Source organism: Cetorhinus maximus, chromosome 3 (genome assembly GCF_964194155.1).
Source record: "Cetorhinus maximus chromosome 3, sCetMax3.hap1.1, whole genome shotgun sequence".
Classification (NCBI taxonomy): domain Eukaryota; kingdom Metazoa; phylum Chordata; class Chondrichthyes; order Lamniformes; family Cetorhinidae; genus Cetorhinus; species Cetorhinus maximus.
The window spans coordinates 122,714,120-122,729,778 of NC_135881.1; the positions used below are offsets into that span (position 1 = coordinate 122,714,120).

The 15,659-nt window shown below is 44.2% G+C and overlaps 1 protein-coding gene across 2 annotated transcripts in view; it reads right to left on the reverse strand.

Moving 5' to 3' along the window:
- The window catches only part of LOC144678872 (rap guanine nucleotide exchange factor 5-like), a 282,112-nt gene that overhangs the window by 239,004 nt on the left and 27,449 nt on the right, over positions 1-15,659 (reverse strand). Inside the window, exon 2 of one of the 2 annotated variants that reach the window (XM_078538871.1) lies at positions 4,299-4,355. In XM_078538871.1, coding sequence (XP_078394997.1) covers positions 4,299-4,355 — 57 coding nt within the window. The remainder of the gene's footprint in view (positions 1-4,298; positions 4,356-15,659) is intronic. The other variant, XM_078538872.1, reaches the window with a different exon arrangement.

Sequence of the window (15,659 nt, forward strand, 5' to 3'; positions counted from 1 at the left end):
CAGTTTCTGATCATGTCGATCCGGTGGAAGAACCTCAAGTGGTACAGCTATGCTGCTCTAACCGAATATGGAAACCACCTCAGAGCCCTAATCTTTAATCACCTGAGTCATATATATGTATATGTTGTTGAACATTCAAATGCTCTCTGTAAATAGAAACTGTAAAAAAAAAACTAAAGGGGGTGGAAATGTAGTAACTAAAGGCATAGCCTGTCCTACTGCCTATCAAGGGTCATGTGATTGTTCTTGGAGGCTCTGACCAATGAGTCCTAAGCGTAGGTAATCCAGGGGGGTGGGCTTTCTTGTCGAGGAACTGGTTCAAGCATGTAGCATCTAAAAAGCTCTCTGTAATAAAGTTAACTGTTTCTTGTTGAAACCTGTCCAGTACATCAAGTCATTCCATTCGTTCTTACCAAAATTGGTTCCTTCATTAACCCAAAGTTTTCTAATTACAGTTGAGACAGAAATGTGCTGTGCAACTAACACACACCAGAAGCAGGAGGCTCCAGGACTGATAGGAAATTGATTCTCAACCTCATCTGCATACTCCCCACCACAGCTCTCGCCTCCACAGGTAGCTCATTGAGCAAAGCATTTGAAACCTAGGCCCTCGGCTTCGTTGACAGCAGCTCTCAGGTAAGTCTTGGGATGGGAGAGTTGGAACAAGCCACGGGGGAGGGATAATTGTGATGCGTGCGGCATTACAGGAGCACATACTCTCCTCCACTGGCTTCACAGGAAGGCTTTTTGAATAAATATTTTTTTCACCAACTACATTTGGCTGGTGATCGCTGGGGTCACTGAAGATTCATGGCCTGCTCAGGAGAGAGAAATTTCTAAAAGGGACTGCAACAGAAATTAGGCTCTTCAGTGACATCACCTGATTGAACTCTTTGAAACCTGATTGTATTCCATGATGAAGTAACAGAAAGAGGCTGATGAAGGGAGTGCAGTAGATGTTGTATATCTAAAACTTTCAAAAGATATTTGACAAAGTACCATGTAACAAACCTATTTGAAAAGTAGAAGCATATATGGGATTAAAGGGATGGTGATAACTTGGTTACTTAATTAGCTAATCGACAGGAGGCAGTGAATAGTGGTGAATGGATGTTTTTCTGACTAGAGAGAAGTATGCAATGGGGCCCTCAGGGTTGGTGTAAGGACCATTTCTTTTCTTGTTTATACATACATGGCTAGACTTAGGTCTAGGGAGTACTGTTTCATGATACGAAACTTGATAACATGGGCGCAGATCTTCTGTTCTCTAGAAGGCCATACCCCAGTGGTACCCTGGGAAGATGCGCTAGGAGACCGCTCAGAGGTCTCAACACAAGGACTTCGTGGGAATTGCCTGGGAAGTTTCAACTTCCGTTAAGCAATTACGGTGCATCTGGAACCACCCGAAACTCCGATTTAAAGTCAGAGACTTTGGATGGTTTCGACTCACTTACCAGAATGGTTACCAAGGAAAAGTTAGAAGGATCAAAGTCACTTCTAATTTCTGGATAACCATACAGCTGATTTCCAGCCCCCCGCCCCCCCGACTCCCCACTGGACCCGCCAACTACTGTCCGACCCTATGACTACACCCACCTGACTAGCCCCCAACCCGATCACCCCCACTGACCCGACTACCTATTGACCACCCCAGACTACCCTCCCAACCACCCGACTAGCCACCCCACCACCCAACTATCCCCACCACCTGACCACCCCCCACTCCCCAACCATCCAACTGCACCCCGGCCACCCTCCTGATCCCCCAACCACCCCATCCGGCCACTCCCTATGACCTGACTACCCTCCCAACTCCTTTGACCCTCCCCCACCATCCCCCTCACCCAGCCATCTTCCACCCTAGTCCCCTACAAACCTACCTTACACACTTACATTCTCTCTGTAGCTTGTCAAAGTGGTTTTGAGATATTGAAACTTACCAGCATATGGCAGCTAGTGCTGTAAAACAGGGTGTGACTTCACTTCCCCCAATGCTCCTACACTATGAAGGAAGGACTCCAGGAGCAGATACACTCCACATTTCTCAAGAGGCCCAAATCGGAAGTCTGGGTGAGACATGTGGAGCTCCAGTGCAAGGTGGTAAGTAAATGGGAGTGGAGTGGCAACCCGATAATGCTTGCCATTCCTTGGAAAATTCAGCCCATTGAACGGGCTAATGGAAAACTTCAGGGAGCACATAGACTGGTAAATTGGGCAGACATGGCAGGTGCAATTTAGTGTGGAAAAGCATGCAGTGATGCGCTTCAGGAGAATCAACATGGAGAGGCAGTATAACCTAAATGATGTTACTGTGAGCAGGGCATAAGGTCAAGAGGTTCATATTTACAAATCCTTAAAGGTGACAAGGCAAGTTGTTAAGGCAATTAAGAATACTGCCTTGTACAAGGGATACTTGGCTTTGCAAATAGGGACACTGAATACAAAAACATTGAAGTGATTCTAAACCTTTAGGATTACGATCAGCTGGAGCATTGTGTGCAATTCTGGGCAGCACACTTTAGGAAGAATGTCAAGCCCTTGAAGAAAGAACAGAGGAGGTTTATCAGGATGATAATAGGGATGAGGGACTGCAATTATAAGAAGCTGGGATTGTTCTCCTCAGAACAGGGAAGGTTAAGGGAAGACCTAATTTTGAGGTATTCAAAATGATGAAGGGTTTTGATAGAGCAAGTAGTCAGAAACAAATCGCCTGTAAGCAAATAAGTGTTTTTTTTTTTCAATTCAGAAACGAAAATGGCAGGGTGGAACTTGTTTCTTCTGCCAAGTGGGTAGGTAACCAGCGGCCATTGTTTTAAAATAATTGGCAAAACAACTAGAGGGGTAATGAGGAGGAATTATTTCACACAAAGTGTTGTTATGATCAGGAACGCACTACCTGAAATGGTGGTGGAATCAGATTCCGTTAGAACTTTCCAAAGGGTGTGGGAGATGTACTCGAAAAGAGCTGATTTGTAGGGTTATGGGGAGAACCTTGGGGTGTACAATTAAATTGGACAGCTCTTTCAGAGGCCAACTCTGCTAAGTTGGAATACTTCACACCAGTTTTGCACCCAAAAAACAGAAGTAATGTATACTAACTTCTACCTCAGCCTCTTTTGTTTCTGAATTAATAAAAACACATTTGCTTACAGGTGATTTCAACCAACGCTTTTTGACTCAAATTGAGGGCAAAGTAAAACCTAAAAGTAAGGCCTATGAATGAGGTCAAACTCAACACTAATTGCATCCAACATGCCATGAGTTTGGCTATAAGCCAGGTTGCGGCATTAATCAAGCCAATGTCCTTCACAAATGCTGCATCTGGACACTCCTGCAAACTAACACAGAGGGCAGGATTTTTCAGTCAGCGTCAGGCTGATGCGTAAAATGATGCGCAATGACGTTGGGCATATGTCCTGACGTCATCGTGCAGTCCCATGATATTTCGTTCGGTGGGCGCGTGCCAGAGTCGGCTGCGCACTTGCTGATATGTAAACGGCCTATTAAGGCCATGAAGGAAGTTATTGAAGTAATTGTTAATGCTGCCCGTCCAACCACGAGCGGGATGAGGTTTCCTAAAGCCTTTATTAATTAAATTTTAAAAATTTCCTAACTATAAAAACATGTCCCATCTCATGTGACAGTCACATGAGGGGACATGTTTAAATAAATTTTTTATCCATTTATTCATTAATTACAATAGCGATTCAATCTCCCTGAGGCAGCTGCATGCCTCAGGGAGATTAAAGCGCTCTTTCACGCGCATGCGCGCAGTAGAGCACTGGCCCCGACTCTCTGTCCTCCCTCCGCCCGCACAAGTAGCGCTGAGCACTACGGCCCGTGTCCTATGCTGGGCATGTCTTAATTGGACCGCCTGCGTAAAATAGCAGTGCGGAGCCAATCGCGGTTGGCAATCGGCTCCGCAACCGCCTCTGCCTGCTCCCGCCGAGCTCGTCCATCAACTGAAAAATTCTGGCTAGAAATTAGAATTACACTCAGTTACTCCATTTCAGAAGTTGTATGGTATCAGTTTAATACTTAAATAACTTTTAGAACCTACAATACTGCATCAAAAATTAATGCGCACTAGACGGATAATTGCGTACTCAGTTTTTGCAAACTTATAATTAAAATTATCAGCTAAAGCAGACGATTGCTTGCAGATTTTTTCTTTACACTATTTGTGTCAAACATTGTCATGTGCAATGGCCAACTGATTGCCACTTCTTGGTCATCTCCTTGGCACAGAAACAGCGAGCCAAGGGGCCTCCTTCTGCAAACCTCGATATGATTCTTACCTCTCTTTTGGAATTTGATAGATGATTATCAGTATTCTTCTCCAAGTTGGCCATCTGCTGATGAAAGAATGTAATTATTATTATTGTGTACCAGGAGAAGAAAACCTGTAACTGTTATTCTGACTGATGATAGAACCCATCAGCATATTCAGTGACTGGGCTATAATTTGGTTTGAGACATAGAAAGAGTATGAAAGCACGCCCAGTGTAAGGAGTGGGGACTGTATTCCCTACAGCTTTAATGGGGTGGATTTGGACTTTGAGACAGTTTTTGGTTAATTGGTGGATGCCTTTGGGCCATCCACGTGATGTCATCAGTCAGTAACCCAGGCGATTTTGATGATCAATTCTCATTTAAATTTAATTGGTGGGCAGCTCCTGCATTTTCAGCGGCCACAGGCTTCCCATTCAACTGAAGCTCCTGTGCTAACGACTTTCATGTTCAGTCAGTAGCCATTTTGTTGCACATCACTGTTTCCGCATACTGCTCACAACTCACTGCTTCTCCCTCTCAGCATGCTCACTAGGAGCTGAATTTTACCGACACTCGAGGTATGGACTGTGAGGTGGGGAAAAATAGTGAGGGAAGGCATGAGGTGGAGTGCCATTCACATTCATGATTCCGTGGAATGTTACCATGGCGGGGAAGGGCAATGATGGCCTTCCTGTTCAGAGGTCAATCGAGGCCTTTAAGCGTCCAATTAATGCCACTAAAGGGCCTCACCCCATCGCTTCTGGAAGTTTATCAGCAGCAGGTGAGTCCCCCACCACATGGAAGACTGCCCAGCAAAACCATTAAAAGGTGGTGGCCTTCCTGTGGGCTGTCAGGGAGAGGGCCCATCTGATATAGCATTCTGTAGACTCTGGAGGGACCCCCCCAGCAGCAAGGGTCACCCTCGCAGAAACACACGCCTCTCCTGCCCTCACCAACTGCCCCACCCCTCATTAGGATCTGCCAGATTGGCCCCAGTGACCCCTGGCCCCACTTACTTTGTGGGGAGAATTTTCTCCCCGTCGGGGGTGTTGGACAGGAGCGGGCGCATGGGGGCGCATAGCTGATCGCCACCCGTGATCGGCTGCGTGCCGCCAATTGACGTGGGTGGGCCAATTAAAGCCCGCCCAGCGTGATGTGCACCCGGAAGCATTGTGCGCTCCCTGTGCGGGCGGAGGGAGTAGGCTGAGCCGGGACCTGCGCTCCTTCGCGCACATGCGCAAAAGAGCTCAGAAATCTCCCTGAGGCACAGAGCTGCCTCAGGGAGATTAATTTGATATTTGAAAATTTTAATAAATAAAAAAAATAATTTTAAAGCATATCCCCTCATGTGCCAGTGTTACATGAGCTGGGACATGTCAATGAATTTTATTAAAAATTCTTATTAAACTTTAAAAATCTTCATGAAACCTCATCCCGCCTGTAGATGAGGTTTCATGATAAATGCGAAGGCCGCCTGGGCTCATTGCCTGCCCGCCAACCTTAAGGTTGAATGGGCAGCTCAGTTTATTAGTTTAATTGATATTTAAATGGTCTTAATAGGCTTTTGACAGTTTGGCGGGCGCAGCCGACTCCAGTGTGCACCCGCCAAACCCAAGATCTGAATGACGCGGGGTGACGTCGGGACGCACGCCCAACGTCACCGCGCGTCATTTTACCCCCAGTCGCTGACCCAAAGATTCTGACCTGTGAGAAGGCCAGCATCCATTTTTAATGGCTGCAGTCCCGGCAGCGGCCACTGCTCCCTTTGGCACTGGTGAGACTGAAGAGCTGCCATCACTGAGAACACCTATTTCTACCACAGTAACATCGCCCGACGCCTTAGCTCATGTGCTGCTGAAGCCTCATTCATGCTCTCATTACCTCCCAACTTAACTATTACAACACATTCCTTGCTGGTTTCCCACATTCTGCCTTCTGTAAACTTGAGTTTATCCAAATCTCTGATGCTTGTGTCCTAACTCACACCAAACTCCATTCAATTAACATCTGTGTGCTCGTTGACCTATGCTGGCTCCTGGTCAAGCAATGTCTTGATATTAAAATTCTCATCATTGTTTTAAAATCCTCCCATGGCCTTTCCCCTCCCTATTTCTGTAACCTCCTCCAGCATCACAATGCTCTGACTTGCCTGCGCTCATCTAATGCTGCGTTGCTGAGCATCCCTGATTTTAAATTGCACCTCCATCAGTGACCATGCCTTCAGCTGCCTAAGCCCTAAGTTCTAGAATTCTTTCCCTAAACCTTTCTGACTCCCTACTTCCAATCGAACACCAATGAGCATGAGCAACAGTGGCCACTGGTTCTCGTTAAAGCTTTGTCCACCGCAATGTCTCACTGGAAGATGATAGTGAGGTGAGCGGCACCAAACTGAAGAAGTTTAGAAAGATTACAGGAAGTGCTAAAAAAGGAGTATTGAGAAAATTACATGGAAAATATGCCTTGTTTCATGAAAATAAATCATTGAGTAGCTGATAATTCACAAATGTCATAATGTAAGAATTATGTTGACAGCAACACAAATGGTTTATAGCTGTAGACCACCACTCCATTTGGTGTATCCTGTGTACAATTTAGCCAGGTAGTTTATTACCATGAGGTATATTTTATTCATATAATAGTTATGCATGCAGAATGCAGAGTAATGTTTTAAAAGTCTGGAAAATACTTTATGCTAGTTTATTTGTGTTTTCAGGTGTATTTACTATTTATTTACGGAGCAATACACCTGATAAGACCATATCTGGATCACCACCTCAGCAAAGTAATATTAATGCTTTTCCATCTCAAACATCCATGACCAATAATAAACCTGCATCCCTCCTGATGTAACTTTCTCACAGTTTATAAAATGTTCTACATGCTACTCAGTAGTTTATTTTTCATAAGCTACAGTGAACTCCTCCATTAATCTACATAATTTTACAATGCAGTGTGTTTTACAGGCCAAAATTGCTTATGTTGATCATATGGATGCTGATGATGCTCATTACAATTTCTTTGCTCCACTCTTTTAATGAAGCCATTGACCCTCATGTCTCTGTTCTGTAACAGAGAGGAATTTGGTATGAAAACCTTTATTGTGAATGATTGTATTGACATTCTAACTTTGTGTGAAACAGCTAGCTTCACCTGCTGCTCAAATTTTTGAGATACCTTGCCCTTCCAGGGCAATCTGAGGTAGACTGGGCAGTCATATTACCCCCGTGGAGCAGAACATCTGCCTGTTCTATCTGTTAGAGAAGCTTTCTAATTTTCATTCTATTGATTTCAAATAGGTTTTATACCACATTACCAATTCTGTGGCGTAGATATGATATTACAAGTATATATTTCTATAGACCAGTCAGCCTAACATCAGTAGTGGGAAGGCTTTAAATGACCATAATCCAGGACAAAATAATGGGTTAATAAATGTCAAAAATTATGAATTTGTTAAAACCAAACACGTCTGACATTCTCGATTGGACTGCTCTTTCACAGGCATGATGGGCCAAATGACTATATAATTCTTTGGACTGGATTTTAATGTGCTGGCAGCAGGGGGATCTGCTGGCATGTAGGAAACCTGGAAATATGTTAGGTGTGCCTGGCAGTGGCTTTTTGACCCAGCCACCTCAATTATCATTCTCCTTCTGGGTTTCTGGTTCAATCAGCAGCGGAAGGTATGATGTAAACCTGCACAAATAATGTCAACTCCAATATTTAAAGGCACAATCCAAACATGCAATTGGAAGGAGTTGAAGTTGGCTGTCAGAGAACTGGAAGTATTTCAATGGAGTTTGGACTGGGAAAGGCTGTGCCCCATTTCAAAAATGCCTCTCTGAATGTACTGTTGGGAGCTGTGAGGAGCCAGAGGGAGATAGTCTTCCCTAGTAATTGAAAGAAGAAGCCTGCCGTTGCAGCAAAGAAGGCACAGTTGGAGGTTGCAGAGGGTGTTAGGAGCAGCAGTGTGGTGCCACACTCCTGGATTCAATGCATAAAGTTGTTTAATGAACTAAGCAGGACAGGATAAGTCAGCACAGTGGCACTTCAACTACATCCTGTTGTGCACTTCACCCTACCCCATCATTCTTGCCTTCTCAAGCTTACTCCAGCACATTACTGCTCACACCCACTTAACTATTTATTCTTTTGTGGGATATGGGCATCACTGGTAAGGCCAACATTTGTTGCCCATCCCTAATTGCCCTTGAACTGAGTGACTTGCTGGGCCATTTCAGAGGGCAGTTAAGAGTCAATCACAATCCTGTGAGTCTGGAGTCACATGTAGGCCAGACTAGGTGAGGATGGCAGATTTCCTTCATGAAAGGGCATTAGTGAATCAGATGGGTTTTTACAACAATTGATGACAGAATCTTCAGGCGGGACAGGGGAGGGGGTAACAGAGGAGGAGGCATTGCATTATTAGTTAAGGAGTCCGTTACTGCAGTAAGGAGAAATGATATCTTGGAGGGGGCATCGAATGAAGCTTTGTGGGTAGAGCTTAGGAATAAAAAAGGGGCAACCACATTATTAGGTGTTTATTATAGACCCCCAGATAGTCAGCGGGAAATTGAGGAGCAAATATGTGCACAATTTGTGGAGGTGTGTGAAAACAATAACAAAAGGGTAATTATATTAGGTGATTTCAACTTTCCCAACATTAATTGGGATAGACATAGTTAAGGGCTTGGATGGAGTGGATTTCTTGAAATGCGTACAGGAGAACTTTTTAGGTCAATATGCAGAGGGTCCGACAAGGGACGGTGCATTGCTGGACCTAATTCTGGGGAATGAAGCCGGACAGGTGGCTGAGGTGGTGGTGGGTGAGCATTTTAATGATAGTGACCACAACATGGTACAGGTTAAGTTTGTTATGGGCAAAGAAATCGACAAGTTGCAAAAAAATGTTTTGAATTGGGGGAGATTGGATTTTAGTAAAATAAGGCAGGATCTGGCCAAGGTAGACTGGGAACAGTTACTTGTGGGGGAATCTACAGAGGAGCAGTGGGGAGTGTTCAAAAAGGAAATGGGGAGGGCACAGGCTCAACATGTTCCCTCTAGGGTGATAGGAAGGAGTAACAAGCCCAGAGAACCATGGATGACCAGAGATATTCAGGCTACAATGAGAAGGAAAAGAGAGGCTTTTAGCAGGAACAAGGGAAGCAAATCAGCAGAGGCATTAGTGGAGTACAGACAGTGCAGGGTGGAGCTCAAGAAATCAATTAGGAGAGCAAAGAGGGAATATGAGAAAGCTCTGGCTGGTAAAAGGAGGGAAAATCCCAAGATATTCTATAAGTATATCAATGGGAAGAGGATAACCAGGGAAAGAGTAGGGCCCATAAGGGACCAAGGGTGGAGCCCATAGAGAGGACATCGCTAGAGTGTTGAATGAATACTTCACGTCTGTCTTCACCCAAGAGAATGAGGATGAAGGTATCGAACACAGGGAGAGAGACTGCGAGGTTCTTAAGCAAATTGATGTAGGGAGTGACAAGGCATTGGAGGCATTGGCAGGCTTAAAAGTGGACAAATCTCCAGGTCCAGATGATTTGTGTCCCAGACTGCTTAGGGAGGCAAGTGAGGAGATCGCAGGGGCTCTGACCCAAATTTTTAATTCTTCTCTGGCCATGGGGGAGGTGCCAGAGGACTGAAGAACAGCTAATGTAGTTCCGCTATCTAAGAAGGATTGTAGAGATAAGCCAGGGAACTACAGGCCAGAGAGTCTCACGTCAGTGGTAGGGAAACTATTGAAGAAATTTCTGAAGGAGAGTATCTATCTCCACTTGGAGAGGCAAGGTTTGATCAGGGACAGTCAACATGGCTTTGTCAGAGGGAGGTCATGCGTAACAAACTTGATTGAATTTTTTGAGGAGGTGACCAGGTGTGTAGCTGACGGTAGTGCAGTTGATGTAGTTTATATGGATTTCAGCAAAGCCTTTGACAAGGTCCCACACGGGAGACTTATATAGAAGGCAAAGGCATACAGGGTAATTTGATAAGGTGGATTCAAAATTGGCTTAGTTGTAGGAGGCAGAGGGTGATGACAGAAGGATGCTTTAGTGACTGGGAGCCAGTGTCTAGTGGCATACCGCAGAGTCCCCTATTATTTGTCATTTATATAAACGACATAGATGACTATGTCGGGGGTAGGATTAGTAAGTTTGTGGATGACACAAAGATTAGCCGGGTGGTTAACAGTGAGGTTGAGTGTCTTGGGCTACAGGAAGATATAAACGGGATGGTCAAATGGGCAGATAAGTGGCAAATGGAATTTAACCCTGAAAAGTGTGAGGTGATACACTTTGGAAGGAGTAATTTGACAAGGAAGTATTCAATGAATAGCATGACACTGGGAAGTTCTGAGGAACAAAGGGACCTTGGCCTGTGTGTCCATAGATCTCTGAGGGCGGAAGGGCATGTTAGTGGGGTGGTGAAAAAGGCATATGGGACACTTGCCTTTATCAATCGAGGCATAGATTACAAAAGTAGGGAGGTCATGTTGGAATTGTATAGAACATTGGTGAGGCCACAGCTGGAGCACTGTGTGCAGTTCTGGTTGCCACATTATAGGAAGGATGTGATTGCACTGGAGGGGGTGCAGAGGAGATTCACCAGGATGTTGCCTGGGATGAAACAAGTTATGAAGAGAGGTTGGATAGACTTGGGTTGTTTTTGTTGGAGCAGAGAAGACTGAGGGGTGACCTTATCGAGGTGTACAAGATTATGAGGGGCATGGACAGGGTGGATAGGGAGCAGCTGTTCCCCTTAGTTTAAGGGTCAGTCACAAGGGGGCATAAGTTCAAGGAGAGCGGCAGGAGGTTTAGGGGGGATGTGAGGAAAAACATTTTTACCCAGAGGGTGGTGATGGTCTGGAATGTACTGCCTGGGAGGGTGGTGGAGGCGGGTTGCCTCACATCCTTTAAAAAGTACCTGGATGAGCACTAGGCACGTCATAACATTCAAGGCTATGGGCCAAGTGCTGGTAAATGGGATTAGGTAGGTAGGTTAGGTGTTTCTCACGTGTCGGTGCAGACTCAATGGGCCGAAGGGTCTCTTCTGCACTGTGATTCTGTGATCATTACTGAGACTAGCTTTCGAAGCCAGATTTATTAATTGACTTTAAATTCAACCAGCTGCCCTGGCATTATTAGTCTGATCATTAGTCTGGGCCTATGGATTACTAGTCCAGTGACATTACCACTACATCACCATCCTACCTAACAGGTGCAGCTACACCTCTCTATCTATGCACTTCCTCACATCCCTACCTACTCATCCAACACTGACACTTATCTTCATCCTTATGCAATTACTTGCCTCTCCCTCATGGTTACCCTCACCAAGTGCTCTCCAGGCATCAGTTGAACACATGGGGTTGACTTTTTGGGACACCACTAAGCCACGAACGGAGGTAGCAGACCCCGAAATTACTGGTGCTGGATGGTTTCAATTTCAAGATGCCAATCCTGGTGCCAGCAATAATCACCAGGATGGAACGAGGACAGGACAGGAATCCCTCTCTCCTCCCAATTGAGGCCAGTTGAAAGTGTTTAAAAGCTTGTTCAGAGCTTGTCAAGGCTGGAACTCTAAACTTTTAAAGTGGCAGACTGGTTAACCGCACATTCAAAACCTGACCAGCTTGTGGGAGAAGAGAGAACAAAATACCATAGAGAGAGAGAAAACTAGAGGGGCTCTCCACAGCTCACACAACTGAAAACTTCAGAAGAGGAGGCCCTGAAAATCAGTGTCATCTCTGGATATCAGCTACCTGTTGACAAAGTTAAATAAAAGCCAGGCAAATTGCATGTCATACTGCTCTCAGTCATGTTGACCTGGTTCCAACAGAGCGTGAAATATATCAACTTTATAATGACTTGCAACATTCTTGCCTTGCCAGGAATAATTCATGTCTTCTATCTCCTACAGCGTCTTCACATATGCAGCAGGAGTCGGTGAACATGGGGAAGCGACAAGTCATCAGAGGAGATGTCTTTCTAAGGACGCACTCTCGCAGGGTTCATACCGACCATGTACCAGCTCAGATACTCACACTTAGGTGGAACCAATAAGGCAGATAGTTGGGTTGCACCTGTTCTCTTGCTCACTTCACAAGTGGGCAAGAGAACATGGTGAGAGAGAATCAGCAGGGGCAAGTCTGCTTCCAAAGACATAGCCCCATCCAAGCACTGCACATCTGGACACAGATTGTGTATCCCTAGGGTCATCAATGAGGAGGAGAATCATTAAGCAGCAGCAGACATTGTGTGATGAGTTGATATGCCTTTAAAGTAGACTCAACACAATTGTTGAGAGATTGGAGGAATTCGTCTCAAGCATGAGAGGAATCATGTCACAGGTAACTGATATCTTCTTTCATGCACAGATTAGAACATCAAATGGTTCAACCAAATGAGTCCATCCCGCCTTCAACACCACTGTGCAGATGTGAATGTCAGTATGTCCACCACCATAAAAAAGATTGACAGATGCCTTAGCCTTGCCCTTACAGGGGCACATTGATTTGCACTAAAGTATTCTCCAGCACAGTCGTAGCAATGAGATGTGGCTGCTTGTGAGAGGAATGATGACAAAAGGGGTCATGGAGTGAGGACTCCACTCCAAGTGCTTCCAGGTGTCAGACAACATCCCACATCACTGTTTACATCTCACATGCTGCCTCCCCTCCCAATGGTCAAGTCTGTCCCTGCAATGATGAAGGTGAAGCAATCCTGGGAAGGGCCCTCACAGCTTCAAAACTCAGAGGTGGACAGTCAAGAGCATCTAAGCAGTCAGAGCAGAGGCCTTAGCAATGTGCTTCTAGTTCTGCTGAAGCCACACAGTTTGCACCATGTAAGAGTAACAGAAAAAGGAAGAGTAAGACTTTGTCATTGCACAGGGTTTGCATATGGGCATCTGGGAAAATGCTGTTTTTATCAATCTCTGTTCTTCATTTACATCATATAAATGTTATTTTTTCACCACTTTCCTGTCTTGTCCATTCTTGGGTGCTAGGTGGTAAGGGGTCTTCTCATTTCTTTTTATTCATTCAAGGGATGTGGGTTTTGCTAGCAAGGCCATGATGAATGCGAAGACACAAATTGATGGCAACCAATGGTCAAGTCTGTCCCTACACAATGTAGAAGGCGTGGTTAATTGGTTGTAGATTCGCTTTGTGTCAGTGGCATCAGCCTAGAGTGGGAGCAGGAAGAATTTGCATTTCTTATGGCATGGGTCAACTAGTGCAACCTTAGTAAATCTTGCATTAATTAGACCATCTCTGCCATCCTAGGCAACAATGTGAGCAGCTGGGGGTGCATTGCCTTCTTCTTCTTCCTCCCCTTCTGAATCATCTGAGGAAGATCTGAACTCCTTGCTTCACTGCTGCGTAATGTTGTGCAGAGTTCAGCAAACTACGAACCTTCTGGAGACTCTGATTGGTGAATACTGAAGGGAACATCTGATCTGTTCAAGCAACTGAAACTCATCTTCAGCCTGCTGATGGTTGGTTCAATCACACACCCGATGGTGAAACAGCATTCATTATAATGCTTTTGGGTGTCAGTGATCAGGTTTCTGATAGGGGTCATAAGTCAAGTTTGCAGTAGGTGTTATTTGTCTGCTTCGAGGTTGGAAGAGATGAGGGAGCTTGGACTGCTGCAGGACAATAGCATCATGGCAGCTGCCCAGGAACCTTAATCACACCTGCATAAGTATCATTTTATTGCTGCACAGCAGCTATGCATTGATGGAGTGGAAGCCCTTGTGGTTGATGAATATACCTGTGTAATCTCGGGTTGCCCGGATTGCCATGTGTGTGCAGTTGATGGTGCCCTGCATTTTGGGGAGCCAACAAGAGCTACGTAACTGAGCATCTGCTCATTCTGATTGGCATCATCACTGACAAAGAATTAAAGGCTTTTTAAAATCTAAATGCCTACAGCATTCATAATAAGATGGATGAATTGATAGCTCAAATAGAAATAAATGAGTATGATATAATGACCATTATAGTGACATGGTTGCAAAGTGACCAAGGCTGGCAATTGAATATTCAAGAGTATTTGACATTTAGGAATTATAAGTAGACAGGAAGAGGAGATGCAGTAGCTCTGTTGATAAAGGATAAGAAGTGAGAAAATGACCTTGGCTTAGAAGGTCAAGATATAGAAACCTCTTGAATGGAGAAAAGAAATAGTAAGAGAAATAAGTCACAGGTAGGAACAGTTTGTAGGGCCTCAAACAGAAGCTGCGCTATATATCAAGAAATTATGAGGGCTTGTAAGAATGGAACTACAATAATCATGGGTGATCTTAATCTTCATATGGATTGAATCCTTGAATTGACAAAGTTAGCTTTGAGAATGAGCTCATTATGTGTATTCAGGACAGTTTCTTAGAAAATACATTCTGGAACCAATTAGGGTACAGACTATTTTAGACCTGGTAATGTATAATGAGACAGAATTAATTAATGGTCTCATACTAAAGAATCCTCTAGGCAAGAGTGATCATAACATGATAGAATTTCACACTCAGTTTGAGGATGAGAAAGTTGAATCTGAAACTAGTGTCTTAAACTTAAATAAAGGCAATTACAATGGTATGAAGACAGAGTTGGCTACAGTGAACTTGGAAAATAGGTTAAAAGGTAAGATGGTAGAGAAGCAGTGGCAGACATTTATGGAGATATTCATAACTCCCAACAAAGATATATTCCATTGAGAAAGAAAAGTCTATGAGAAGGATGCGCTGCCTAGGCCTAACTAAGAAAGTTAAAGATCGTATCAAATTGAAAGAAAATGTGTATAATCCTGTGAAGATTAGTGGTAGGTCAGAAGGTACAAAAATTTTATAAAACAGCAAAGGATGACTAAAAAAAAATAGAGAGAATATAGAATACGAGAGTAAATTAGCAAGAAATATAAAAACAAACAATAAGAGCTTCTACAAGTAAATAAAAAGGAAAAGAGTAGCTAAAGTAAATGTTGGTCACTTAGAGGATGAGACTGGGGAATTAATAATGGGAAAAAAGAAAATGACTGACATTTTGAACAAGAGTTTTGTATCTATCTTCATGGTAGAGAACACAAAAAATATCCCAAGAATAGCAGAAAATTAAGGGCCAAATGGAAGGGAGGAACTTAGAAAACCATGAAAACTAGAGAAAAGGCATTATATTGCCTTTGAGAAGGTAGTCGTAAGCCATCTCCTTGAACGCTGCACCCCGTGTGATTAATGTACAATCACAGCGCTGTTAAGGATTTTGTCTGACCGACAATGATAGAATGGCAACATATTTCTAAGCCGGATGGTGTGCAACTTGCTGGCGAACTTCCCGGGGTGGTGTTCTCAGGTACCTGTTGTCCTTGTCCATCCAGGTGCTA